General features: G+C 48.2%; 1 protein-coding gene across 2 annotated transcripts in view; it reads right to left on the reverse strand.

Moving 5' to 3' along the window:
- Nucleotides 1-355: 355 nt before the first annotated feature.
- Nucleotides 356-27,019, reverse strand: part of PLXNB1 (plexin B1) — a 41,956-nt gene continuing 15,292 nt past the window's right edge. For both annotated transcript variants that reach the window (XM_050904530.1, XM_050904529.1), the window contains 26 exons: nucleotides 25,795-25,917; nucleotides 24,704-24,797; nucleotides 24,285-24,451; nucleotides 23,082-23,233; nucleotides 21,081-21,186; nucleotides 19,280-19,416; nucleotides 18,464-18,640; nucleotides 18,098-18,266; nucleotides 16,711-16,953; nucleotides 15,187-15,363; nucleotides 14,697-14,845; nucleotides 14,210-14,310; nucleotides 13,169-13,386; nucleotides 12,792-12,970; nucleotides 11,965-12,031; nucleotides 11,256-11,402; nucleotides 10,597-10,774; nucleotides 9,617-9,720; nucleotides 8,856-8,940; nucleotides 8,026-8,192; nucleotides 6,802-6,962; nucleotides 6,405-6,552; nucleotides 5,619-5,683; nucleotides 5,453-5,528; nucleotides 5,000-5,074; nucleotides 356-4,446 (listed from right to left, as the gene is read on the reverse strand). In XM_050904530.1, coding sequence (XP_050760487.1) covers nucleotides 4,342-4,446; nucleotides 5,000-5,074; nucleotides 5,453-5,528; nucleotides 5,619-5,683; nucleotides 6,405-6,552; nucleotides 6,802-6,962; nucleotides 8,026-8,192; nucleotides 8,856-8,940; nucleotides 9,617-9,720; nucleotides 10,597-10,774; nucleotides 11,256-11,402; nucleotides 11,965-12,031; nucleotides 12,792-12,970; nucleotides 13,169-13,386; nucleotides 14,210-14,310; nucleotides 14,697-14,845; nucleotides 15,187-15,363; nucleotides 16,711-16,953; nucleotides 18,098-18,266; nucleotides 18,464-18,640; nucleotides 19,280-19,416; nucleotides 21,081-21,186; nucleotides 23,082-23,233; nucleotides 24,285-24,451; nucleotides 24,704-24,797; nucleotides 25,795-25,917 — 3,570 coding nt within the window. In that variant the 3' untranslated portion in view covers nucleotides 356-4,341. The remainder of the gene's footprint in view (nucleotides 4,447-4,999; nucleotides 5,075-5,452; nucleotides 5,529-5,618; nucleotides 5,684-6,404; nucleotides 6,553-6,801; nucleotides 6,963-8,025; nucleotides 8,193-8,855; nucleotides 8,941-9,616; nucleotides 9,721-10,596; nucleotides 10,775-11,255; nucleotides 11,403-11,964; nucleotides 12,032-12,791; nucleotides 12,971-13,168; nucleotides 13,387-14,209; nucleotides 14,311-14,696; nucleotides 14,846-15,186; nucleotides 15,364-16,710; nucleotides 16,954-18,097; nucleotides 18,267-18,463; nucleotides 18,641-19,279; nucleotides 19,417-21,080; nucleotides 21,187-23,081; nucleotides 23,234-24,284; nucleotides 24,452-24,703; nucleotides 24,798-25,794; nucleotides 25,918-27,019) is intronic.

Consider the following 27,019-nt stretch of genomic DNA (forward strand, 5'->3'; position numbering starts at 1 on the left):
GAGCTGTACGTTCAGCAACCCCACTGTGGAGCACCAGAGCCAGAGCTCTGCCCCGCGCCCAGCCCTCGCAGCTGCAGCCCCGCTCCGGCTCCTCCGCGAAGGGAGGCTCCCGCTCCTGTGGGCAGGGAAGGTGGCGGAGCTCTGGAAGATGTAAGAGCCATCAGCAGAAGGTGGCACAAGGTTATATGGAAGAAACGCAGCCGGTATCTCACAGACTACGGAGGGGGCAGGAGGGAAAAGCCCCAGGCTCCTGGCGCAGCTCCTGGGTCCTGGTGCTCAGGAATAGAGTTTCCACTTTAGAGGAAAAAGAGGCGAATAGATTGCATCATCATGCAACCCAAGCATGACACAGAGGTTGTATATTAAAATTTATTGAATTATTGTGTAAGAATTCTCTTTATTAAAATCATTTGGACTCTAAACTGATTATTTACAGACAAAACCTCTTATATCACCAATAGATTCCTACATCTCAGAACAGTATCTACAAACAGTTATTACACTATGTAACAAAATTCAGATTTTTTCAAGCTTTTATATTAATTATTAATTCCAATTTGAGAAAGACAGTACCTCAGGTGCTCTGAGCAGAACTCAAGGTGTGGCAGGGCATAAATGCAGGTCAGGCCATACCGTAACAGACAGACAGACACCAAGTCACAAGGCTGGGAGAGGGCAGAGTCACCAGGACAGAGGACCGGGAGAAAGACTATTAGAGCAAACGTGCTGGGTGTTCTGGAAACCAGAAGAATCATCCCGACAAGAAAGGCACCAAAAAAGCAGCATCTCGCTGCAACTGGGGCACACCCTGAAAAAGAAATGGCATTCCACTGAGGCAGCAGCATCTGAGAACCCTCTAGTTTCATTTAAAAAAAAAAAAAAAATTAGCCATCTTTTCTACCCAAAAAAAAAAAGCAGCTTCCAGGTACAGCCTAGATTTGCCACCAGATGAAAGCAAGCACTCTCGCATCTACATCACGTGGGTGCCACCTGCTCTTAGGCGTGCCAACAGGAGAGACATTCAAATACACTAACGGATATTTATCTTAATACTGATCAGCTCTCGGCGTTTCATCCAGACCACAGTGGAAGCAAGTTTCTTTCTCTGACTGCAGTACTAAATAAATCTTAATGCCTGCCATTCGAGAACATCACCTTTCGGAGAATACGATTAAAGCAGCGACGTCCCCTTGCTGCACTTGTGTCTTGCAGAAGGGGAACGGGCGCTGTGGCAGGGCACTCTCAGCTGGTGCCCACAGAACTTGCTACCTGTAAGAAAACAGGAACATCCAGAGAGGATTCTCCGTCCTTGAGAAGGAACGTCCCTCTCCAGAGTGTCTGACGAGCTGGTCATGGCATCAGGCAGAGACTGGAAGAAACTTGGAAGGACCGTGAGAAATAAATAAATAAGTCTTCCCTGCAATAGGGAATTTCATAATAAAACCTGTTTTGTGCAAATTTAAATGGCAACAGAACCCTGTCGTAGTAACGGATTTTGCCACAGGAGAGGGGCATGGACGGAGAGAAGAGGGGCCATGCCTAAACACCCAAGTCGCTCCCAGCGAGGGGCCTTCAGTGCGTGTCCGCAGGGGAGGAGGATGCCGGTATCTAGAACACCAAGGACAGTCGGATGGGAAGAGATGGGCACTACCAGCTTTCCACCCTCACTGCGCCCGCGCTGGGCAGTGCCTCCTGTCCAGCTATGCACGGACAAGCTCAAGATGTTAAATAAGTCAATCACCTACGTTTAGCTCTATTTTTAAGTCTTGATTATTGCTCTAATAAAAGCAGACTTTCACAGATACACTCAGAGAAAGCAGATCATTTCCAACATCCAGGAGCACTACCGAGAAGCAAAGAGGATGTGGAGCCCCCTTACCCTACGGCCTAAGTCAGCCACGTGGGCAGAGGCTGCGCTCTCAGCAGAAACACCCGGACTCCCGTCACCACGATTCCAGGAGAGCCACCAAGTCCTCCTCCCTTTGCCAATGTGAGGCGGGTTCAGAATTAAGCCCCAAGCCACCCTGTTCTGGGAAAGCGCAGAGATAATTCTGCAAAAATAGGGGCAGACATTAGCCTGCAGAGCCGTAAATCCAGCGGAGCGCCTGTGGCTCCTGGCAGACACTCAGCAAGTTGGAGAGGCCACAAACTACGCCTTGCTGCCTGGGGCAGGTGGTCCCTCCGTCAACGCGCAAGGGGACAACGCTACTCTGCCGCTATACCTGCGCCTGCCTCAAACCAAGGAATCGCCTCCTGCAGTTCCCAAGGGAACGGGCCTTACTAATGGGCATTGTATCTGCTTTTTCCCATCTGCCAGTCCTTTCCTCCACCAAGCTTATTTTGGGCTGATTTAATCAGATTTGGTCGAGACAGAGATTTCAGAGATGCTAAGTTCCCATAAGTCTCACCGAAATGGGTGGTCAGGCAGGAGTGAGACCCAAACTGGTGCCAACCTGGGGGCAAGAGAGGCAAACTCTGCCCCCCCTTCTGTCTGGCAGCAGGACAGGAGCAGGAGGTGGCACAGGGATGTTGGCCGTGCTCTGGGCACACAGAGTACCTGGGAATACTGCTGAGAGAGGGTCACAGGAGAGAGCTGGCTTTGCAGGAAGAGAGGCCAGCGTTAGCTTGTTGTTATATTGCTCAGAGAGCAGTTTTGCAACTGCGCAGCACTCACACAAAGCCACAGGGCTGATCTGATAGGCCTGGAATTACTGCTTATGCAATGTAAAGAGAGGTAGGGACACGATGCTGCCCTGTTTTAGCTCTGGTCCCTCCTGGCCCACACAATCACCACCTCAGGGAGGTGACAGAGGAGTCAGACCTGTCTACCTGCCCCAGGCATGCAGGACATCAGCGTGAAATTAGCAGCGGGGGGTGAGAACAAGTAGGGCACCCTTATAACTAGGAATTCGCTCCCAGAAGGGCAGAGTACTCTGTTCACAAGGCGCAGGAGCTGAGGAGGGAGCAGCCAGGAGCTGCCCAGTGACAGCTGGCAACTAACTGTGCTTGTGCCTGCTCCAGACTCTCCTTCCTCACATGAATCATTCCCGTTTGCAGGACACCTGATGCTCCTTGGGAACAGCGCAGTTGTGCTTCATGGCTTCCTCGAGTTCACAGCTCACCAAATAACCCTTCTATGTGCCACAACAGGAGAGTTTGGGAGGTGAAACTGTAAGGTGTGAGGCAAGCCTAACAGAAGAGCACACAGCTAAGCCTCGAACTGAGCTGTGGGGAAAAGCAAGCTGCTGTTATGACAACGGAGACATCTATGAGTTATCCCTGCAGACAAAGCAGTGGAGAAAACTTTGCTCCAGTGCTGACAGACGTTTGTCAGTAGAAGTGCACAGAGATACTTCTCCAAGAAAAAGCTTTGTCTCAAAGCCACAAAATTAAACATTCTCCTTTAGCATTTAAATACATTAACTTTCTGAGGGTATTTACAAGTCCAGTTCAGAGCAGCAGAACAGCTAGACACTGGAGGAAGGGCAAGTGGCACAAGGCATTTGTTGTGCTTTTCCAAAGAGCAGGGCAACCTCTGACCACAAGGAACCAGGAAGACAGATCCCGAGCTGGGTCAGTGGAGACTGAGGCAAGCCAGGCAGCGACTCTCACATGCTGAATTTGTCCTGAGGGAAAGGGTGAGGGGATGCTGTCCATTTACAGTAGCCCCCTGGGCAAGCGCGCATGCTGGTGAGCACGTTACATCCAAGCAGGTGTTGTGCACGAGCTGTCAGAGACCAGAACACTGGGAGCAAGAGACCTTCGCCGTCGGACGCTCTCCTTTCTACATCCAACATCCGGAACCAGTGGGGACATTGCTGCAAGGAAGTTTCTCAGGTGGGATACTGCAGGAGTGCTCGCTAGCCAGGGACAGAGGTTAGCACAGCTGTCAGCCCGGGGAAAGCTTCCTGCGTCCCCGCTGAAGTGAGCGGCTGCAGCAGGGGAGTCTCCCAGCACTGGCAAGGGCGTCCGTGCAAGGCCGAGGACTCCGCAGACGTGGTGCTCGGCATTGTCACCTGGCTCTTCAACGTTGTTTGGAAACTTGGCACATTCACGTAACATCTGTAGGAACGAGCTGTGTGGTCCCCCTGACAGTCTGCCAGAGGAAAACCAAAGTTTGGGGTTTTTTGTTTTCTTTTGCTTTTAAAAAGAAAAAAACTGTAAAAAAATATTCTCTGAGATGCAAGGACGCTTGTACTTTGTACTGCCTTGGCCATCCCTGTTCATGTCACCCGCGGGTTCCTTGGAGAGTCTGGTTCCAATGGCAGCAGGACACCCTGTGTATAGCTAGGATGAGCACTGTCCCCATTCAGCCAGGGGAGAGCAGTCTGTCTGCGCCTGTCACAAATCTGTGACTTTATTCTCCACAGCTGCTGCAATCTGTTGTAGTCTATATCCGAGCTGCATCTTCTGTGCTGTTGGGTCTTCCTCCAAGGCAGTAATGATCTGCAACGAGACAGAGCTCACTGGCAGCTTTTCTCCAGCACACAACACTGTCAACCAGCTCAACTCTATGCACAGTGGAGAGCCCCAAGCTGGAATCCAGTGTGCTCAAGACTAGAGTGGGTATGTAGTAATTAATTTCAAATTAACCACAAAATAAATATTCTAAATTCATCCTAATAACTTATAAACTTTGTAGCGTAAAAAGAATGCTAAACTTCTCATCTGAAAATGGTATCTTTAGTAAATGAATCTGAACTAACTGCATTTCATTTTTAAGTAGAGTATTTGGATACTGGAGTCAAAAAAAAAAAAAAGCAGCATACATGAAATCCCAACAGCCTCCAAGTTAGAGCTGAGTCCTTTTTTGTGATTTCCTCCCTCCCTCTTTGATAAGAATAAAGCAAACTTATGACATGGAAGTTACACATGCCAATGAAACAATACACAGTGTTGTAATAGTCTGGCTGCTCTTAATTATTAACTTTTGGAGGTTTTTTGGTTGGATGGTAAAAAGAGAAGGGCATGTTCATACCTGCTGGAAACACACACTCACCTGGTCGTAGTACTTATTGATGTATTTGTACAATTCATGTAGAGCCACCAGGGAATTGAGGTCACCTGAGTAATTCTGAATAAGAGAGGAAGTTAGACAAAACCATGAGACACCTAACAATTGTTCTTCTAAATTCTGCGTCCTCACAACTCATTAGGAAATGTGCCTGTTGCACGAAGCAACAGGAAAGGGAATTCACCAGTAGTTCCTAGCAAAGGAAAAATCACACATACTCCTTGACCTGAATCCTTGACTACGCTTTCCTCATCAGCGCTAGCTGGGCAGACTCTCGCCCTCCCAGCGGTGCCACAAAGGCAGAGCAGCCACTGGGAACGGTCAGCATGTCTGAGCAGAACTGCACACTCAGCTGGAATATCCCTTCTTTGCATTACTAACTTTCTCTTAGGTGCACAGGTGAGGGGCCAAGGTGACTTCTGAAATAATTTTATTTACCCGTGATAGCTCAGCCAGGGCAGAGTTCATCTCCTGGTCACTGGCAGAGATGGTCTGACGAATGTCCGCATAATACCTACACAGTGGTACACAGGCAATTAGCGTATTGTTCCTCCTGGCCTCCTTCTTACTGCTTAAACTACGACTCCTCACATTCATTGCTTACCTTTCCACCATCTGCTTGTAGCGAGGAATGTCCCGGGCATAGAGCAGCTTATTGATCGGAGAGTCCTTGAACATCCAAAACCAGAATTGATTACAAAAAGCTCCTTCATCATGCTGTGGACTAAACCTTAGCAGGTGACACCATCACTGCTATTTTCTGTCATTCATTCAGGATCAGGAATTTTTGTCCTCCGCAGGGAGAGGCACTTCAAATACCAGGCTCCCTTCTAGTAATGCAGTCTGAGGAACCATGAGATGTGTTGGCAAAGGGACATCTGGGATCCCTAATCCAGCCTTCCACTTGAGCTGGGTGATCACCAGTATGAGATCACATTGGCTATGGCTTTGCATAGCCGATTCCTGAAATCCTCCAGAGATCCACCCATCCCATCTCTGGTGACCTGTGCAGAACTGTTCCACCCTTGGCACAGGGCGAGTAGTGGTGGTAAAAAGTTTTTCTAATGGCCAGCCTGAATCTCCCAAAATGCATCGTGTGACTTACACTGTCTGCCACAGCCAGCTAGAGTTTAGCTCTGTCCCCCAAGTAGCTGTAAGCTGTAAATAAAAAGCACCCCTCAACAACTTCTTCTGTACGCTAAATGAAATCAGGTCCTCCCTCCTCTCTTCCCAGGAGTCCCCATCACTCTCCAGTGCTCCAGTAGCACATGGGAGCAAGGATGGGCCTGGCCCGCTGTCCCAGTGGTACTACGTAAACATTATTGCCTTCCTGGGGCAGCACTGCTCAACGATCGGTGCCAACCATGCTCCCTTCTCCCTCTGTACTTACCCGCCCTAACTTATGGTCAGCTATTGTACAGGAGTCCATGAAGGTCTGCGCAATGACCAGGAGCACAGCATCTACGTTATCTGACGTCTGCACATCAAAAACAAACTGGGGATTCTTGATGATGTTGATCCAGAACCGCAGGGGCAGGCTGCAGAGAAGAGCGAAGCGCAACAGGGTATCAGCAGAGGTAGCAGCTACGGTGCTGAAAGACATTCTGCACGTTACTGCATCTCCCAGCTTCGCCCTCCCAGCAAAACCAGCTTTTCACACCATGCTCTGCTGCCCTGCACTCCCATTTTGCTCCTCCTCAGTAGGCAAAGGTGGCTGTCGCTTTGCAAGTGATCACCTCTAGACAGCTTAGCAGTGCCTCCCTCCGGGGCCCACAGGAACACCGTACCTGTTTGTCTTCCAGATATGGATGGTCTCAGGGTCTGCGATCCCGTAGTGCATTGCCTGCTCATCCAACAGGTCAAAGAAGTATTTGACTGCCAGAGGGACAGGGCGGTTGGTACTGAGGATCACCTGGAACAAGTCATCCACAAACTTCTGCAGGGTGCCCTGTGGAGAACCGAGCAGGACAGAGTCAGCACAGGCAGAGGAGAGTGGAGAGCCCAGGCTTCAGGCAGATGAGAGGTTACCCTCTTCTGCTCAGCAACCTCCCCTCACCGTCTAAAGCTACCTCCCCTCCACTGCAGGGAGCGGCAGCAGAGGAGAAGGGAGGCCCCAGCGGTTTCTGGAACAGAGGCCAGAGAGAAGCTCATGAACAAAGCAAAACGCGGAGGGGAGTCAGATGTACTCAGAGCCACTGCAGGTAAAGGGGGTTGCTACAGGGGAGAGAGCTTGCAACGTGATGGAATGGCACTGAACCGTAGAGACTGCCTGGTGGAGGGGGACGGCTGGCTGCCAGCAGCTGTATTCAGCCGGACAGGAGCAAGGAGAAGGGGTTTGCTCAGCAGCAAGAGGAAGTTCAGTAAATGTGGGAAGAACACAGGCACTGCCTGGCAAAGTGCCTGGGCTGTCCCTTGAGGATCGGTACTACTGCAAGCAGGGCATTGCTGGGGAACCTGGATGCCAAAAACTGATCCTTTCTTGAGAACAGAGCAGAGGGACAAGTTCCTGGGTCAATTTTTTTAACAATGACACTGGAATAAAGCAAAAAGGAGAATGTGAGCATGCGCTATGCCTGATTTATGACTGCAGCTGAATCTGTACATGGCTGGTGTGTACTATTAGCATCATTTTGCTGCAGCAGGTAACAGGTCAGTCCTATCTTCTTGGCCCTGGGTGAGGTGGAAGGTGAGCAGGCATGGCAGCCCAGTGGACACCGCTGCCAAAGAAACTCTGCTGCGAAGCACAGGGTACCTGCTTTTTTCTGTGGGACACACAAAGACAAACATGGGGTGGACACGGGGGTAAAACCATTTCTCACTCTCCTAGAGGCTCTGCAAAACTTCACCCATTAGTAGAAGTTTGGCACTGCAGTGCTGGGATCGGAGGGGAAACAACCAGCACGTGCATCAACCCAGGCAAAGGGGCTCTTCATCTTCATAGACATCCCTGCAATCTGCCAGGGGAAATGAAGGAAGGTGAGATCCCAAGCACAATCTGTGCTTCTTCTCACCTTCATTGAGAGTAGACGTGTCAGATAGATCTCCGGGATTGCCTTGGCTCGCTCCCGATCTCTTAAGCTCCCACGCCGATGCTTGGGAAGCTCTGGCTCTTCTGTTGGTTTTACCAGGTGCCAAAGTTTGATCCCACCTTCATCTGCATCCTCCAGCATTGGTGTTTCTAAAACAAGCAATTCTTTACAGATGAGCGTCAGTTCTCTCACAGTAGAGCTTGGCCAGGTGAGCCCCAAGGAAGCAAGATTTCACAGTACGATAGAAACACAAATGAGAAGGAACCTCTGGAGGCCTCTATCCGGTCTTCTGCACAGAGTACAACTGTTGCTAGCACTACAGCAGGTTGCCTTTGTCCACCCAAAACCTTCAAGGTCTTGGAAACTTCGCCAGACAGAGATCCCTCACCACCCCAGGGGTCTGTTCCAGGGCTGCACCACCCTTTTGCTGAAGAAGTTTTTTTCCCATGTCCAATTTGAAACTGTTAAGCTGCAGCCTGTGGCTATTGTCCCTCGTGCCACAGGAGTGTCCATGGAGCTGTTCGCTCTGCCAGGCAGTAAGGTAACTGCGCTCAGACCTAGAGAGTCCGAACTAGAGAATTGTGCTTATCCTACATTTTCATGCCCAGCCTGGCTTTTCTCTGCTCTTACGCTCTTCTGCTTTTCTCTCATCTCACCTGCCCAAGCTTTCAATCTCCTGACAATCCTATGAGGGTCCAAATCATGTATCAGCCTTCTATAGCAGCATAAAGCTGGGGCTATGGCAAGAGACTTGTCCCACTAACTGGCAAGTGCTATAAAATCATTTTATGAGAACAGGACATCAAACTCACTCTCTCCTGGGATGTAATCCTGATTCTCCCGATGGATGTGCTTGGTCAGGCGTGGGACCAGTGCTACTGTTGCTCCATCAGGCACCTGCACACAAGCAAAAAATCAACATTCAAAACAAATGGCATGTTTCTCATCAGCACAACAGGCAAGTGCTTGTAGACCAAAACAGACTATACCATTACTAGAAATAGGGACAGTAACAGGGATTTTGGGGCACCATCACTGTCTTTCCTGATGGCGGGAGAATCTTGTTTGTACCAATTAAAAAACCTGATGCACAAAGTACAACGAAGATGATAATACTCAGGGATTGAGCTCATTTACATCAGAACATGTTGCAGCGATGTATGACATATTGATGCAAGATACGACACATTGGTGCAAGGTAGTTAAAAAACCCCCTTCTTTCCATTCCTAGAAGCTACTTCGCAGATCAGCGCGCCATCACCTGCTAACTGATTTGGACTGGAACATTAACAGATCCAGCAGCATCGCCTTCATTGCAACAGCCACCAGGCATGAACTTGTGCATCTCCTTCCAAGCTCTACACCTGCCCACGGCTCAGGTACGAGTTAAGGAGGTGGCTGTGCTTGTTGAAGTCAGAGTGCAGACCGCAGCACTGACTTAATTTGAACATGCTGCTGCAAGAAAGCTCCAGCCTTTTGACAGTGATCCACCAGGAGCCAGAGCCACAAATAGAGCATAACAGTGTGTAGAAGATGAGAGGGGAGACAAGGCAATGGTAGACTGAGTTCTGACCTTGTAATGCTGAAGAGTGTTCAGGCGTTTCCAGGTTCCTTGAACGACAGATGTCACATCCTCATCGGACAGTATCAGATGACCTGCCAGCCCTGATCTCCACTCTACAGCCATTAAAACACAGAAAATGAAAAGATAAACTGTTAATTTGAGGCATCTCAAGTCTGCTCTACTTCAGCCTGGTTGACCTTGTTACGCACACACTGATCCTCGTCAACCTGTACCCATGCTGTTTCACAGACAACATAACCTGAGCAAGTGCCCTGCTGAGTCCTGCAGTGACAGGACAGCCTCTGAGCACAGGGACAGGCGGCTTCCCGGCCTCCCAGGTTCCACTCGCCAAGTTCCTACAAATTCTGTCAGATTGTGACTCTTCAAGCAGGTGATTCAAACCACAAATAGGCACCCATAGTCCTTATTAGCTACTATTCCCCCAGTACCTGCTCATCTATAAATGTCACCACTAGTCAGCAACAGCCAAAGAATGAAGAAGATGGAAAACTGAGTGGTTTCCCTCACAATGTAAGTCCTACCTTTCATTAACCACTGTGGGCAAAATCCTCCCTGACATACATTACTGAGATGCTGCCATTGACTTCACTGGCAGGAAGGGCCAGTCTATGACTACAGCACCACGCTCAAATCGTCCTCACCTCCTACACATTCTCCACGCTTTTTTTTTTTTTCCCCTCCTGTGTCCCCTTGCCCAAGCCATTGCCACAGTCCAAGTCTGGCAAAGAACACCATGAAATGGAAGGGCTGGACCCAACTGCTTCTTTCCCACCCCTGCCTCTTGCTGTTAGCCTCTTTCCTGCATCATGCCCTGTTGGGTCCAGCCAGAGTGCAAGATCCTTGGTCAGTGACTCTGCACACTCAGCAGGAACGACAAACGTCACGCGTGCCTGGGTGCTGTGCACACATAGCAAATAACCACTCTTCCACTTCCTCACTGAGGTTTGGCACCAAGGAGTTCTGCTCACCGAGGTCCAGGGTGTCTGGGTCTGGTCGGTGACAGTATGGCGTTCCTTTATAGATCTGATCTAGGATTTTCTCCTTCACTTGTGTTATGGTGTCACAGTCTAGTACTTTTGCAGAAATCCCTTGGGAGTCCTCTGCCCCTCCTGCAGCAACTCCTGCTTGTGTCAAAGCATTTAAGGTCTGGGGAAAGAAAAGAAAAGGTCACAGCTACTCAGCTGATAAGATTACATCTGACATGTTTACACCTTTGATGGTTGGCATTGAGGCAAGTTAACAGCTAGTCCTTTCAATGGAAGAGTTTCAGAAAAGAAAACATCACATATTAAACACCATGTTCTCAGTCTTGTGTCAAGAGCTGGAAGCCAGTTCAACAGCGTTGGGGAGGGGTTTTGATGTGCCATCAGCAATTTCATCCCCATATTTCTAGGCACAGAGCACAGCACATACACCAGATTACTGTGCTGATGGCTCCTACCAGCCTAGAGCAAAAGTGTCTGATTTAGCAGAGCTCTTGCTCATCTGTGGAGTTGCACTGCTGGGATAAACCTGGCTCCCAGGAGACAGTGGCAGGATGCTGCACTTCTGCCTCAATAATGGGAGCAGAGACATTCAGCCCTGTCGCACCAGAAAGCCCAGAGGGAACAAAAGATTTGGTGCTTACCAGAGTCCGGTACTCCAGGTCCTCTCTCAAAAGGCGGTTGTCATTCAGGGTATATTTGGCTTTCCCTGTCACCCAGTCGACTGGCCCTTTGTCCACCTGGTGCTTGATTCCTCGAAACAGCATGTAAAGGGGCTCCCCAACAGAATCCTGGCACAGAAAGGAAGGAGTTTCACCTGAGAGAAATTCAGCTTGCTCCTCCCAGCAGAGCCCAATGGCTTGGAAACATGGACACCCAAGCAGAGGAGGAGCAGGACTGAGGACATAGCAGCTAAGCCACAGCAGGCAAAGACAGAGCCTTTGCCGACAGCTCCTGCTCCATGCACAGGGAAAGCACGTGGGCCAACTACCAGGTGGATGCACAAGACCAAGGCATTGCTCTGCCTCCGTGTCACTGATCTGAGAGGCTCTCCTTGCCACCCCCTCTCCAGAAAAGGAATTAGATCAGAATCTGTCCTCCCCACGCACAGACCGGCCTATGGCCAGCGTGTCTCAAGATAAAGTTGCTACACTGAGCCCTCCGTGATCTGGCGAGACATCCTGGAAACAATGAGTGGTATCGTCCCCAGTGAACAGCCCAGCTCTCTCATTCTCCACCCTGAAATACAGGATGACTCTGGCACTCTTGCAGCTACGATCGAGGCACAAAGCAAAGCTGTGGCTGTCTCCCCTCTTTTGGCCCCTCTACACCACAAAGGGACAAAGAGCTCACCCTCACAAATGCGTACAGGCAGATGGACATCCAGTTGGTTAACAGCTTCTCTACCACTGTTTCTGTCCTGAAAGAGAGCATGAGGTTGGTCACAGGAATAGGTGCAGAGCAGGGAGGGACTTGGAGATAAAGATCACTCCCCTTGAGAAAAGAGCACACTAAATGATGATACAGGATCAAGGGAGAGGAAGGGAAGGAAAAAAAAAAAAAAAAAGACTTCAGAGACCAGTAAGGTTGATGCTTTTGATACCACTTATTTGAGGCACTTTTCAGCCTGAAGGAGGCACCAAATTACAGAAGTGGAGAGACAAGCAGCAAGCAGGGGACAGAGGGAAGCCTCTGGTAGGTCTCAGACAAGGGAAGTTTGTTCAGATCAGAAGGATGGACCAGACAGGAGGCTAATGGGGATCCAAACACAGGAGATATTTCAGTTTAGCTTCCAAACATGGCATGACTGCGAGCTCAGGGACCTCTAAACAGCAAAGTGAGATTAGCAGACTTGGCAGAGCCCTAGTACCTGAACACAAGGAGAGAGTTAATGTACAGCACCTTCAAAAGAAGAGGAATTTGGGGTGGGCAATTCCAGCTTCCTACTCTTTTCACACCTTTCCTGCTATATGCCTTGCCAATTGCCGACTGGAGAGAGGGGTATCATTGTTACTGCTTCCTCCTGTTTGATGCATGTTGTCTGGACACACACTGGTCTTAGAGCTGCAGCCCATGCCATGGTATTATGCTACTCACAGCAGTTTCAGAGCTTGCCAGCTGGGCAGAAAGGCTCTGTCCCCTCAGGTAGCTAGCAGTGGGACCATGGCTGGCTCACTCACCTCCGCAGCATCAGTTTGGGGTTCTTGGCCACATACTGCTCCACAAGGTCATTCAGGAGTGTTTTGAGGATGTCAGTGAAGTACTCCAGCTTCCCGTGCAGCGACACAGTGAGCAATGATGCCACATAGGCCCGGTCTCTTGGAGAGAAAGTGCGCTGGATTTCTAGAGTGTGGATGAACTGGTGGGGAGAGAGATAAGCCAGTGTGTGAATCTGCTGAAAACAAGGCAGTCACAGCTACTGGCTCTTGGAAGAAGTGGTGCTGCAGGGTGCTGTTCAGGAATGAACTTTAACAGACACTGCCCGCTTCCTGCCACCAGCTGCCAGTGATGTGGCCCTGACCCCACAGCAGGCTGCGAGCAGAGAGAGGGACATTACCTTGGTGAGGAAGAGCTTGCTGTTGAGCAGGTTGGAGAGCTGGACCAAGCCCTGCTCCACAGTTTGCCGCCGGCACTCAGGGATGTCCAGGTCCCTTTGCAGTGGTGACTCACGGTGACCCGGGAAGAAAATGCGCTCTGCATAGGACTTGTAGTCTAAGAAGGGGATTCCTGTGCCCACAAGGTCACTTGTGAGGTCCATCATCTCAGTCATCAGGTCTGAGGGAAAGGAAATGCCCATGAGCTTCACTACACGATCACACAACTGATGGTGCAGAGCATGAGGTGAGTGCAGGAACTAGGGCCAGCAGGATGGGACTGAGGAAGAGGAAGGATGTTTCCTGTCAGGAAGAGGCACATTGGGGTCCCATTGCTAGAACATTTAAAACTAGACTAGGCACTAGGAGAAACTGCATGAGGAAACTTCCAGCCTTGGGGAGGAACCAAAAGGTGACTTTGATGGTTATTCTCATTTACAGTCAGGGGCTGGCTTCCAGTTCTATAAAGAGGAAGCCACTGTTCAGCACAGATCTGCGGTTACAGGCATTACCTACATCAGAGATAGAGTGTTAGAGATCTCCTGCTCCTCACTGCTTCCTGCATTAGTTGGGGATTACAGTCCAAGTCAGAGTTTCAGAGCCCCAGGTCTCCCACACAAGGGCTCACTGCTGTAAGCAGCTGAAGTACAAGGTTTGCGGGCCCAGGACATGGGATGTAATTCAACTTGCCCTACACAAAGACTGGGCTAGCTGTCCTTAAGATCTCTCCAAGTGTGCTGTCTTGACCTTTAGCTCTTCACCTGAGTCTGGAGGATGAACAGGAGAATCAGAGGGGTCTGTATAGATCACTGTGCTCTGAATTAAAGAGAAGAATTAAAAATGGAAGAATTTGGCTATATGTCTCAATGCACCGGCACAGGACAAAGTTATTGCTTGCTCTGAGCTACCCAAACAAGTATGCAGGAATGGAAAGAGAGGTAGGGCTGAGAGTGGTTCTTCAAGCTTCCCTGAAGCTGAAAGAACCTAGGAGCTCAGTGACTGACCTGTGAATTCCTTTTTGCACCTGTCCCGAACACTTGTTTCCAGATTTTCCAGCTGGATTTGAACTTTCTTGTAATCCCTCAGAGCCTGTTTGCTCTTCCTCCTGCAATAAGAAGCAGAATTGTTCCCAGTGGCCCAAGCCCAGGGATTGTCCTTGCCAACTGTTGTGTTGCTGCCGAAGACTCCAGAGCAATTGGTGTTGAGGTGATTGCTACTCAACATCTTTGCAGGATACCAAACAGCGTTCTGTAAACTAGATGTGCCTCTTGGAGCACCCGTTAGGTGTGGGCTCTGAATGACCCACAGTGCAGGCTGTGACCAGCAGGTGCAACGTGCCTCGCACATCCAACACCAGGGGCTCAGAATTTGGCACAAAATAAAGAAAACTGGAACCTTGTTCAGGCCCAAGATATACACGCTTGGCCACATCCACTGAATAATGTTGTAGAGGAACTCAAAGACCTCATACAATACCAAAAAGTTTCTTACCTGTATATGAAGACGATGACCAGAACAATCAGTGCCACAAAGGATGCACCAACACCCAAACCAATCTGTGCCTCCAGCGGGAAGGTGAGCTGGCTTTCTGTGTCATACTGCACTCGGCCCAGGAGGAAGTTCAGGTTTCCCATCTGTACCTGTAAGAAAGCATGCGCCACGACATAAGCTCAGTGCAGCAGTGCAATGCAAAGCCACAGGGCTTCTCCAGAATGGGTACAGGTGGCATACAGCTCTCTAGCAAAGCTGTCCCACAGCACAACTCCTGAATCCAGCTATACCATTTGCTTTCAGGCAATGTTTGGCACGTAAGATTCGAGTTGAGAGCAAGAGCAGCTCTCTGCCACCCCTGGTACCTCCCGTCCCCTACCAGGGCTTCTGCCTTTCCTCCACTTCCCATCCCACTCCCTGCCTCCACCTCTACTTCTTGCTTGTGCTTCAACAAATGACAGGATTTCTTGCACTACTGCCAATTCCCTACCGTGAACTCTGGGAGCAAGTCTGTGCCCTCCCGCTTCGTGCGGTGCCGCGGAGCTGGCTGCTCAGAGGGAGGCTCACAGTAGAGATGATTCCTTGTTAGTGTCTTCACCACACAGATTCCTTCCCCAATCATAGCCATAACTTCATCCTTGGAAATAGCCAGATCTAGATTTTCCCCCTGGAACAGATGTGGAACTGCACATCAAATCGGGGAAAAAACAACTCTGCATTTCCATGGCTCCAGAGAAGATGGAGGAGACCAACACCACAGGATGAAAGCAGCCTTTTTTCTTCTCTGACTAGGCTTGCATCTGAATTGGCTGCAGAAGTTCATTTTGTAAGCTAAAAAATTCACTTGCCTATGATTTAGATTATAGCTTTAGGACCCGTACCATGCTGCATAAGTACAGTTATAAATAGCCTGTCTTCTTAAGGCTCTTCAGCCACAGCACGACTAAGCTCAACTCTTCACTCTGTGTATATGCATATACATACACACAATGTGTGTATATTTAAAAAGGTGGTCTCATGTCAGTTAACCTAAGCACTCAGGTGAGTCAATCAATGCCTTTCAAAGGTGTAACACATTTATGCTATTGTTCTTATCTGCTACACATATCTGCTTTAATTTTTGGGGATTAAGACTTTTTTTTTTTAAAATAAAACCATGCTGACTGATGTTAATTACATTTTTATGTTTTAATGCTTTCTAAGCTGAATCCTGCAGCAGCATTTTCATGCTTTTGCCCAGAGCTCTGTCAGGATATCCTGACAGGTTGGTAGATCAACCTCCTTGCCCTTTGGAAGCTTGCATCTTGTTAGTTCTCTTTCAGTCTTCTCAAATTGCCCTACTTCTCCAAGATGCATTCAGTACCAATGGCAGCAATCTAGACATTTCTAGACTAGTACGTCCTCACGGTTTTACTTATATGTGAAAAAAGTGGAGAAAGTGCATCTCCAGCTGCAGCCATTAACTTTCTTAATGAGTACTGGACTGGAAAGTACCTTTCCATACAAAAGAAATACCTCGGAGATTTTTTTCTCGCATGTACAGAAAAAACACTAGCCACTCTGCCCTTCCATATCATCTTTAAAGAGTGATTTTTCTACCTCCACCTAGTAACAGGTCTTCCCTACTGCCAGGATTCTTTTACTCCTAAGTTATTTCTAGAGGAATCTTAAGAAGCTATGAAAAAGCCGGCAGCCAAGAATAAGACGTGGGATTTATTTAGTACTAATATCTCATATACAAATAGTTTATTAGGATTAAAAATAAAAAAGCACGGAAGTTTCCACAAGCCCTATGAAGCCCTTAACGACTTATGGGCTCAAGAGGCCTTTTTGATGCACTCTTTTCCCTCTTCTTATGTACCATTTCTCATAGGCCAAAGTAGATGTGCTGTGACAGGTTGTAAGCCTGTCAAATGCTTTAAAACCTCGGATGCTGCATGACACCAATTTAAAACACTCAGGTTAGAAACAACTTCATACAAGGAACATTATTTCCAGCTAGTTTTTGTGTTACCTCCACAGAGATGACGCTTCCTGGCTTGTGACGATATGGTTTGGCAGGGTCTTCAGCATTCAATGGTTTTAGGATGGGGTTGACTTCATAAGAGAAGGGCATGGGATGCAATGAGTTGAAATCAAAGCTCAGATTATCCAGAATAAATTCCAGTTTGATGCGGACACTCCGCAACAGCAGGTTAATGGCTGGAGTTTTGCACAGGATCAGGTAAGAGGAGTTAACAAGGCATGGTTCTTCAAACTAAATGTGAAAGGCAAAAAAAGTGTCAGTAGTGAAACACTAATGCTTCTCCTGCAGCTTTGCAATACTTGCAGCCCTGAGCAATCTGGGGCCAGTCTGCATTCCTCTCATCTAGAGCAATGCCAGAGGAACTCCACTTAATTGTAGAAGGAAAAATCCAAGATCTGAGGAATTCCCCATGTTCCTATAAAGAAAGTTTTCATAGCACTGGTTTTGTTGCAAGTACCTAGGTCTCAGCAGTGGGCATCAGCTCTGACATTCCTCTGGCAGCAAATTCTGGAGAGGCATCGGCTTTAGATCTCCCTGCTCTGACAGAATGGGACCAAAGACCTTCAGTGCAAGGCTGATTTCCTAGCCTGAATGCTTCTGTGAAAGAAGTATTTCTCTGTCCAGTTGGATATGTTTTATACATTTGGTGAAAGTATTAGAGTAATTTTTTTTTTTTCCTCCCCTACAGCCACAAATGCCTTCCTAAGAAAATGGGTAAAATCAGCTATTATTGATGCATGTGCATCAGGAGCATATTCTCCCAGTTTATGTACAGGAAGCCCTCCATGATTTGCACTAATAATGCAAATCCTTCTTGTGCTTTCGCTGCCAAACACCCTCTACCTCTGCAAATTCTGCTGCATGCTCTGTGACCTTGATGATCACATCAATACCTCTGTAGCGATCCATCTCAGGACACAGGCAGCAGGAGAGCAGAAAATGTTGGAGGAACTGGTAATTTCGTGGAACTCTGCCTGTTTTTGTATCTCAGAGTGAGAGAGAGCCAGGGGCTATAGAGATGGACTGAACTATCCAAAAGGAAGGGTCTGGAGCATGGACATGCTGAGCCACACAAGCTCTCTGGCTCAGCTGTAGATTTCTTTATCTCCACACTGCTGCCCTGCTGTTTCTGTCCCACATCACAAATCCTGCACACGTCTAAGCAGAGGCAGACCCAACTCATGGAAATGTTTGTGAAAGTGCTTAACCTCTCCGTCTGGCAGAGAACATCTCCACTTGGCCAAGACTGTTGTTACAATCCAAGCAGATAACAGCAAGTGGGGGGAAAAGCCCTGGGGACAGAAAGTCCACCTCTCCAGAGCAACACATCAACCCTCATGCACCCTCAGCTCCACTGAGCACTTTGCCATACTACCTGCTGGACGCTGCACAGAGCATCCTCAGGGCACTCGGTGTCTGGGATGATTCTGCGCCATCGTCCCAGTCCTCGGCGCCGGCGTTCAGATGGAGAAACCGTAACTCGGATCTTCGGTTTCTGTACAACATCCAAGTTGTATCCATGAACTCTGAGCACTCTCCCTCCACTGAAAGAGAAGAGTAGCTGATCTTACCCACCTATTATTCATTAGCTCTGTCTTGCCCATGCTCCCACCCTTCTGCTTATGCTCATTCCTACAAGCCTGACTTTACTCCAAAGTGCAACTCAACAAACGATTGCCACTGGTGCTGTAGTACCTGCCTCAGCACACAGCCCTGGGGAAGGCGCACTCAGCCTTTCTACCTGAGGAAGCTTTTAGGTGGCTCTGCAAAAGTGATGTTGGGATCCAGAGTATATCTGAAGAGGGATCCTTCCAGTCTCCGCTCTTGGTCCCCATATTTGATAGTGACTGGGAGTTCTGCGGACACATTGCTGGGACTCGTCTGGCATGCCAGCTGATCCTCCGTCATCTCAGAGAGGCTTGGAGAGACAGAAGAGAGAACAAGGGATTAACACAGCCACTGCAGAGACAGATTTTACAGTACTGTGCCTTGCTCTTTGCAGACAGTCTGCAAACCTCTTCTGGTATTTTCCTAAATTTAATGCTGAAAGGTCTTGTGCCTTATCTAAGCAAGTAATAATTGCTGGGCAGTTGTCAGTGAGCAGCACGTGGACAAAAAGCAGGTACAGCCACTGTCCAGACTGAAGAGACTGGAAGCATGCTACCAAGGCATGTGCACCTTCTCACCAGCAGTGCTGTCAGGTGTACGTGTCCCAGGATGCAAGAGAACAAGCAGCTCTTAGTGTTAGTCTGCAGCAGCCAACTGCACTTCCCCATTGGCAAAAGCAGAGCTGTCAGGATGGGGTATAGTCCTGTCAAGAGACATGCAGAACAGAGGCCATGTAGCACTGTTCACGTCCAAGGGAACGTGGGCAGGAATGTAAGATGGTCGAGGCTGCTGTCATGACCCTCAAGGGGAGGATCTCCTGGAACACAGAGGAGAGCAGAGCTCCAACAGCCTGTGCTAAGGGCTGAGCCAGGCAGCATCACACCCTGCAGGGCTCTGGGAAGGACTCAGGGCAGTGCACAGCCAGCACATCGGCAGGCTCTGATCTTACATGTGGCAAGGGAGGTCTCCAAGCAGGACACTGATCTCACTAGGATGCCCAGTCAGCAGCTTTGAGCCCAGAAGGGTAAGGCAGGTTCCTCCCGCTTTGGGGCCCTGAGTTGGAACAATGGATTTCAGCTCTGGGTTCTAGAAGAGGGGGAGGAAAAACAAAAAGAAAAAGAAAAAAAAAAAGGAGGTGAGTGACAAGGACCTCAAAAGATAAGGAAAGGAAAGAAAACAGCAGAACATGTTCAGTGACCTCCAGTGCTCTGAAAATAGAAGCTATAGATCCCAATCACAGGCAGGCCTCAGCTAGGGTCCAGCAGCTACCTTACGGAGCAGAGGCAACTGAAGAGGGATCAATCACACCGGCAAGAACCATGAATCGGGGACCAGTCTTTCCACAGACTGCAAAAGGCAGATGGATGCTACAAACAGCAGAGCTGTGAGCCTCACACACAAACCCTAGGATTAACAGTTCAAAGGGATTGTTCAGATCAGTAACTGGATTAAGAACTCAGGTTAGGAAAAACAAGGTAGCAAATAAATTGTCTGTTTGTCTAGCAGATGAGGAGATTACCAGCACGGAGTCCTAAGAATTTGTGTTGAGACCTGTGCTGTTAAACATACTCGTAGGTGACCTGGAAGGGGGAAATGAAATTTGATAAATTATTCAGAGTAACAAAAACTTAGTACCACTGAGGAGCTGCAGCAAAATTTAGAGGAACCAGGCAGAGTGGCACAAGTCACTGCTGATAAATGAAGAGAAACATACATGAAGTGAGAAGGAGCAAGGAGACTACAGCAAAAAAGCAACCCAATCATATGTACATAGTTGTGAGTTTCGAAATAGCTCCTGCCCATTCAAGAGTGCTTTGGTACCTGTAACAACTCTAACAGCTGTATGCACAGATCTCAACAAAAACACACCAAGTGGTAGGAACTACTGGGAAGGGAATTAAGAAGAAAAAGATTTTTATGCCACAGTAAAAATTCCTTTTGCACTCGCATCTTGAAGATAGTATGCAGTTCTCATCACCCTGCCTCAAAATGGTGATAATACAACCAAACTCAAGAGAAGAGCAACAAGCATAATCCAGTATATAAAATGGTTCTATACAGCCAAAATTGGAATAGCCTAAGACTTTTCAGGCATCTCTTTCCCCTTCCCATGGGAGAGGGACACATGCAACTAGGTACATAACTTGTAAGTTGCACAGCAAGGATGAAAAGTGAGTAATTGTATCTAAAAACTTCTTAAATATTTATTTCATAGTTGCTGAGTTTAAGATACCAAAAAGTTATCAGAAACGTGTTTAAAAATAATAGGAAATGTTTCTCCATACAGTGCACAGTAACTTTGAACTTACTGCCACTAGCTGCTGAAGGTCAGAAGTTAAAAGTGTGTTCAAGCAGCAATTTGCAAATTAATAAAAGTCAGAAGTCTTAGTAAGATGTTAAGTCATCAATAAAAAAAAAGAATCTCTAAATCAGAAAAGTATCCTCTATTTTTCCTCTTTCTTTAAGCATTTAATAGTTACCATTGTCAAAAAAAAAAATCTCTAGACTACAGAATCTTTAGTATTAGCCAGTACAGCTGTTCTTATAATCGGGGGACACACACACAGGACGACGGACACCAAAACAAAAAAAACCCCAAAACACCACACAACACAAACGCCAGAAAAATCAGATAAAAATACCATCAGCAAGTGCCTGGTAGAGTCCCGTAAGTTCATGCAATAGACAGCCATTTAGCAGAGATACTCTAAGAACAGGGAGAGGTATTAAAGAAGCACAAGTTACATTACCTGATAGGTAAAAATATGCCCAGAAACTCCACGTCCTCCTCCAGGCACTTCCACCACAATGTGCCCAAATCTCTCTGTCCAGCTCCCGCCAGTGACACATACGATACTGCAGGGCAATTCAAGAACAGCGTCACACCGTGGAAGAGCAGATGAGCTGTATCCATTGCATCATGTCCTAAAACCATCCAGCAACCACAGCTCCCTTCTTTCAGCCTTATCACATGCTCAGAATATACAATCAAACATTGAGAAACACCTTTAAAAGCTGGATTAGATGCAGTAGAAAAAAGCAGGGGGTGGTTCCAAACAGGCCCATCCTCTCCAAGATTATTCTTTCTGGGACAGACAGGATGAAGCCCACTGTATCACAGATACACAGAACTCTGCTATTGTCCAGAGCTGATCAAATCAGTGACACCCGGAGTGGCCCCAGGCTAGCAGTGGTCAATCCACACATTACTGCTGTGTCTGATGCAGAAGAAAACTCAAGACTGTAGGTTTAGCTGGCACTGGTCTTCAGCCAGTGGCCTCTGGGACCAGCCAGTTCCCCTGATCTGCACCACCCATTCTTCCCAGCCCTTTTTCCAGCCGTAATTTGGTATGGGAGATGCTGACAAGGTGAAAAATCAGGTTGTACTTAGAACAGGGCAGCAAGGAATCCCATGTTACAGCACTGATTTGCTAACAGAAAAACTACTCTGTAGGAGACTTCGCAGCCTTCCCACACAGCAGGAGATCAATTTTGTCTGGGCCTTGCTCAGGAGTGGGTTCCAGGTTCACAGCTATATCCCCTCAACCAAGAAGGCTCAGGAATTTGAACTTAGGCAGTGCAGTCCCAAGCCAGGACCCTGTGATGCCAGGTGATTTACAGATACAGAACACAGACAGTGCTAACCCCAGAAAGATTATGCTCTAATTCTAGGATGCAAACAGAAAGCAGATGGATCCAGACAAACAAGGTGCACAGACAGGACAACACGGCTCAACACAGCAGGCCATTTCCCAGCATGATCTTACCTTGCTCCCAGAAGGAAGGGTGCTACAACTACTGCTACCATGGAATGGAAAAATGGGTTTGTGATAGCTCTCACGAGAGGTTACTCACAATTGCTCTCCTCTTCTCCTGCTGGTTGCTTGGCTCCTCTCCCTCCCTTGTCCAAGGCTCCTACCTACCTGCCCTGCCACAGGCCAACTACACAAGTATTCCTTTCTCCTTGCTTCCTGGCTACCCCCCAGTCACACCTCTCAACACCTGACTACACTGCCTTGTTACATGGTCCTGCCCTGGCCAGACACACCAGCTCCCCAGTTCTCTATCACTGACATTAGCTGGATTCAGCAGGACAGATCTTTCTGCTTCTCATCCTCCTCCTAGCCACTACTTTTTACAAGCATTGTTTGACCTGCCAGGCACTCCTAGCCACCAGAAGAGTGGCATAGGGCCCACCTGGACTCCCTGGTTGAGAAGGTCCTTTCATTGGGTTTGTTCCTGGGAGGTGGAAGTCTGGCTGGCAAGTGAAGAATAGCCAGTCTAGGGACGTGCCCACTCAAGCAGAGGCAAGAATCTGTGCCGTACCTCCAAACACGTGTTCCCGTCCTCACCCTGTGTTAACATGGTCAGGATATTTTCCTAGCAGTGACACTTGCACAAGCCATGTCCTTCGCTTTATTGAAATCTCCCTGTGGCTGGGAGACACACCTACAAAACTGCATGGTTCTGAGCCTGTGACTCTCTGATCTGGCTGGCCTGCGGGCGCTGTACTGGCAGCGTGGTCGGTATACGGCAGCACTGTTTGGCCATCGCCTTGTACACAACCTTATCTGTCTAAGGTCACTGCCTGAGCAACTAATCAGACAGTGACCTCACTCAGGGGCACTCCCTGGGGAACGGGCAAGGCTCAATACCTGCTACAGCAAAGGCAATGACACCTCAGGCTGGTGTCAGCAGCCAAGGGAAAAGCCAGCGCCTGCCTCTGGGAGGAGGTTTCACAGATACTCTACCTGCTAGAGATCTCATACTCTTGAGCATCTACGGCACAGGGAATTCCTGCAACAGTGACAGTTTCTGCAATGTCTTGATGTTTCTGCCCGAGGTTTGAGCCAGTGATGGTGATTCTAGTGCCACCTTCCACTGGTCCAGACAGGGGGTACACCTGCAAAGACATCCGCGCATGTGTAAATGTCACAGTATCTCAGACCTCTGCAGTCTGGCAACTGATCTACAGCACAGGGCCCTTCAACTGCCCCATTACAAGCTCTGCCTGGTCGGGTCACTGCTATGGATTCCTTTTACTGGCTTGGACTAATACCAGGTTGCATCCTCATCAGAAGAGAGGCCATAAAGAACACCACAGTCGGAGCCTTCTTTCCCATACCTCACTGTTGCCAGCAGTCCCCCCCAGAGGTGATAATCCACTATAGACTTCTAAGGCAAGGACTGCCCTGCTTTGCCTTCTCATCAACATGCTGACTACTCCACAGGGCATTTCTGCTGAAGAGTGGGAATGCACAAGCCAATACATGTTACTAGTATTGAAGCAGCAAGCACCATTCCCCCCTCAGCATCAGTACGACAATGAATTGCATGCTGCACAAACGTCAAAGCTCTGTCCCTGAGCAGCATCCAAGGTAAACTAAGACAAGATGCAGCACATGGATGTTGTGTGCCACCGGAGGGAGGACAAGCTGACAGCAAAAGGGACACATGGCTACAGACACTTGTCATGTGGCAGTTAGCAAGAAACATTTAAAATCAACAGACAAAAATAATTAATTCCAGTAACCTGTCATGCCTTTCCCATCCTTGCTGTGCCGTTATCATTAGGTTTTGCCCTCCTTTGCTCCAGGCTCAGTTGGGCCAACCTGTTTCAGGGTCTGGCTCGGGACAGTTGGAGGATCCAATCTGTGGACCCTTCCCCAGCTCCTGAATGATTCTGCTCCTTCTGGCATGCCAGTTTCAGCTTGCATGAGATACAAATGCGTCTTTCCCCACTGTTCTCTTATCAGCAAACTGAAAGCCCAGCACAAAAGTCTAGCATCCTTACTACACCGAGGGATCACAGTAGAATAGGACTAACTTGCTCTTCAGGTGGCCAATGTATTGTTGAGCTGCACTGTTTGCACTCTGAGTTCACAGCCCTTTGATTTCAATTGGAGAATGGAGCCCTCCTTGCCCCGGGTGCAGTACACTAGCAAGTTACTCACAGAGTGAATGAGAGGTGCTGGACACAGGTCTTCTACCTCTTCCTTGCAGGAGCCCCTGAAGATACAGCTGGGGTTGTCACCTCCACACCACACACAGTTGTACTTTGAGTCAGCTGTTTGGCAGCGGCTACAATCAGTGTGTCCCACAGAGCAGTTGTAAAAAGTCACTGCAAAGGAGAAAAATTCAGAGGCATCTGCAAACATCCCCTAGGGCACAGAATAATCCAGCAACTCGGCATCTTGTACAGAACCCTCTCCTTCTCCCTCCCCTGTGACAAGGAACATAAATGAGGCTCTATGTTTTCTTTAGTTTCCCTGTGATAGGACTACTACAGATGCAAAAAGCCTCATTCGAGGATTTCTCAATTCTCTTCCTCCTCATCTGCTGTCTTTTTGCTGGGGAGGTGTTGCACTCCTACCGTGAAGATCTGCAGCACTGTCCACTCGAAGGTGTCGTCGCCTCTGCACAAATACCACAGCATTGAATTCGAGTTGAGGCGCTGTGTAACTGTACTGCAAAGACAAAGACCATCAAGACAAAGGACTTAGAGGCACAAACAAGCCAGCTGAATAGGCAAAAAGCATCAGCATCCATCCTGCATAGTGCCCCAGCACATACAGCCTACACGGAGCTTTCCGTGAATGCAGACAAGGCAGCGTTAGCTGGGACAGTGGCAGCACAGGCCTGTCCTCACTGGTTCACAGTCACAATTCTGCTCCAGAAAGAGTAGCAGGCATTGGTTCACTAGGATAAACATTGAAAACAAATGTGTGCTCACAATACTTGTCTAATTTCCTAACTGCATTCCTAAATGGCTAATTCCTATCTACAAGCCACCTGCTCAGAAAACTGCTCAAGCTGGCATTTCTGCAATTTCAGTAGAGCTGAAGATGTAGGATTACAATTAGTCCGCAGGGCTCATGTGCACAAGAGCCTATGTTGTGCCTCTCCCTTAACTATATGAGTTTGTGAACTAAAAATATTGCCTCTGCTTGCAAATCTTGCCCTAAGTAAAATCCACATGTCGTCCAGAAATGTACACGGCTGTTTTAATTTTGCCTGTTAATCTTACAATCCACAGGCTAGCTTCCACCACTAAGAACAAAATTGGTATTAATAGCATTTTTATTTTCACATAGGAACCACCATCACAGAAGAAGTCACGATCCAGAGAACCATGAACAACAGTGCCTCAAGCTAAAGCAGAAGTGGCACTGTCCTAGCAGGTTGCAATGAGTGGTGATTCAGAGATGGCATCATCCCATACTACAGCAAATGCAGCAACAGGTCGCGTGGCTCAGACTGCACAACCTTTTTCCAAGTTGAAGATACCAGAACCGCCAGGCAGCAGCATCACAGATGAGGGCCCCACAGTGCTAAATATTCTACAAATATTTTTGCAAAATACGCTTTTTTCCCCAAAGAGTTTGCCTTCCAGCCTGCTGTTTTGCTGAGCAAAAACAGCACCAGCGTGAACTCTGAAATGGCACCGTATTCCAAAGCACTTACCTGGTTCATCTGGCAGGTGATATAACAGAGGGACTGGTTTGTTTCTTCTCCTTCCACATAAGCATCCATCACCACTGTCCTCCCCTCCAAATTCAGGACACACTCGTAGTCCCACTGCTGGTCCTGCGGAGAAGATACACATGGCACCATTTCTCAACTACACGGAGCATCCTGCTACACAACAGTGTACTCCTGCCTCTCCAATTCCGTACCTTTTACCAAGCCACTTACTGTGCAAGCAGTGTGCTCCTCTCATTCCCTTCGTTATGCCAACTCTATGCTATATTCAAGGGCTCTCTATGCTGTCACTGCCTCCATGTATGAAAGGTAAACCAACACAAAACAAAACACCTAGAAGGGAGCACGTGTATGTCAGTGCGGGGAGAACTCAGCACAGGAGGAGGAATTAAAGAAAAAACGGTGAGACTGTGGAGTTATGCCTGTATGTCTCTGTGAAACACTAGCTTGGAAATTAAGAGTACACAGATTAGGGCAGTGCACCTCAAAAAACACTAAGTGTATTTTTCTTCTCTCTCTCCTGTGAATCTTCCACTGAATTGCTTAGACACTTCCTGTAAAAAAGATGGATATGCATCTGTAACCAGCTCTGCTCCTCTGAGCAGTGCAGTATATCAGGTTTAACATATAAGGTAACAATTAGTCTGTGGGCTGCGTGTTCTGAGGCGGTTGTTTGTAAAAGGTTACTAAATCAGTCTTCTGTCTTGAGAAGCAAAGAGAATTTTTATCAGAGGCACACCCAAGAAACATAGCTTTCAAGGGTGGTTTTCCCCATTGCAGAAGTTTCAGGTACAACAGGAATAGCCACATTAACACCAGCATGTCAGAAAGGAAAGGGAACAGATGACATATCTTTAGCTTATAGAGACACAATCAGCAGAGATTCAGCAGGAAGTTATTCCAAGAACTACCATCTACAGTGCAGCACAGGTGCAACTTCATCCAAACGCACGCAGATCTTCTCCAGCAGGTTGGTGCACACCTGTACTCTCCCTTTCTCTGGGTGACCTCCTACCCACCAATATATCCAGCTATGTCATTCTTTATTCACGGAAGTAGGTCATTCCTCTAGGTGTTTCTGCAAACAGGAAAAATCTAGGCAGAGCCACAACTGTGTCTCACACGTATTTTTAGCAGTCCAGTGGACAGGTTGCCCAAACAGTGCTCTGCATTAATACAGTTTCTCAGTGCTGATGGTGTTGAGCTG

The sequence above is a fragment of the Gymnogyps californianus genome, chromosome 13, assembly GCF_018139145.2.
Source record: "Gymnogyps californianus isolate 813 chromosome 13, ASM1813914v2, whole genome shotgun sequence".
NCBI classification, from domain to species: domain Eukaryota; kingdom Metazoa; phylum Chordata; class Aves; order Accipitriformes; family Cathartidae; genus Gymnogyps; species Gymnogyps californianus.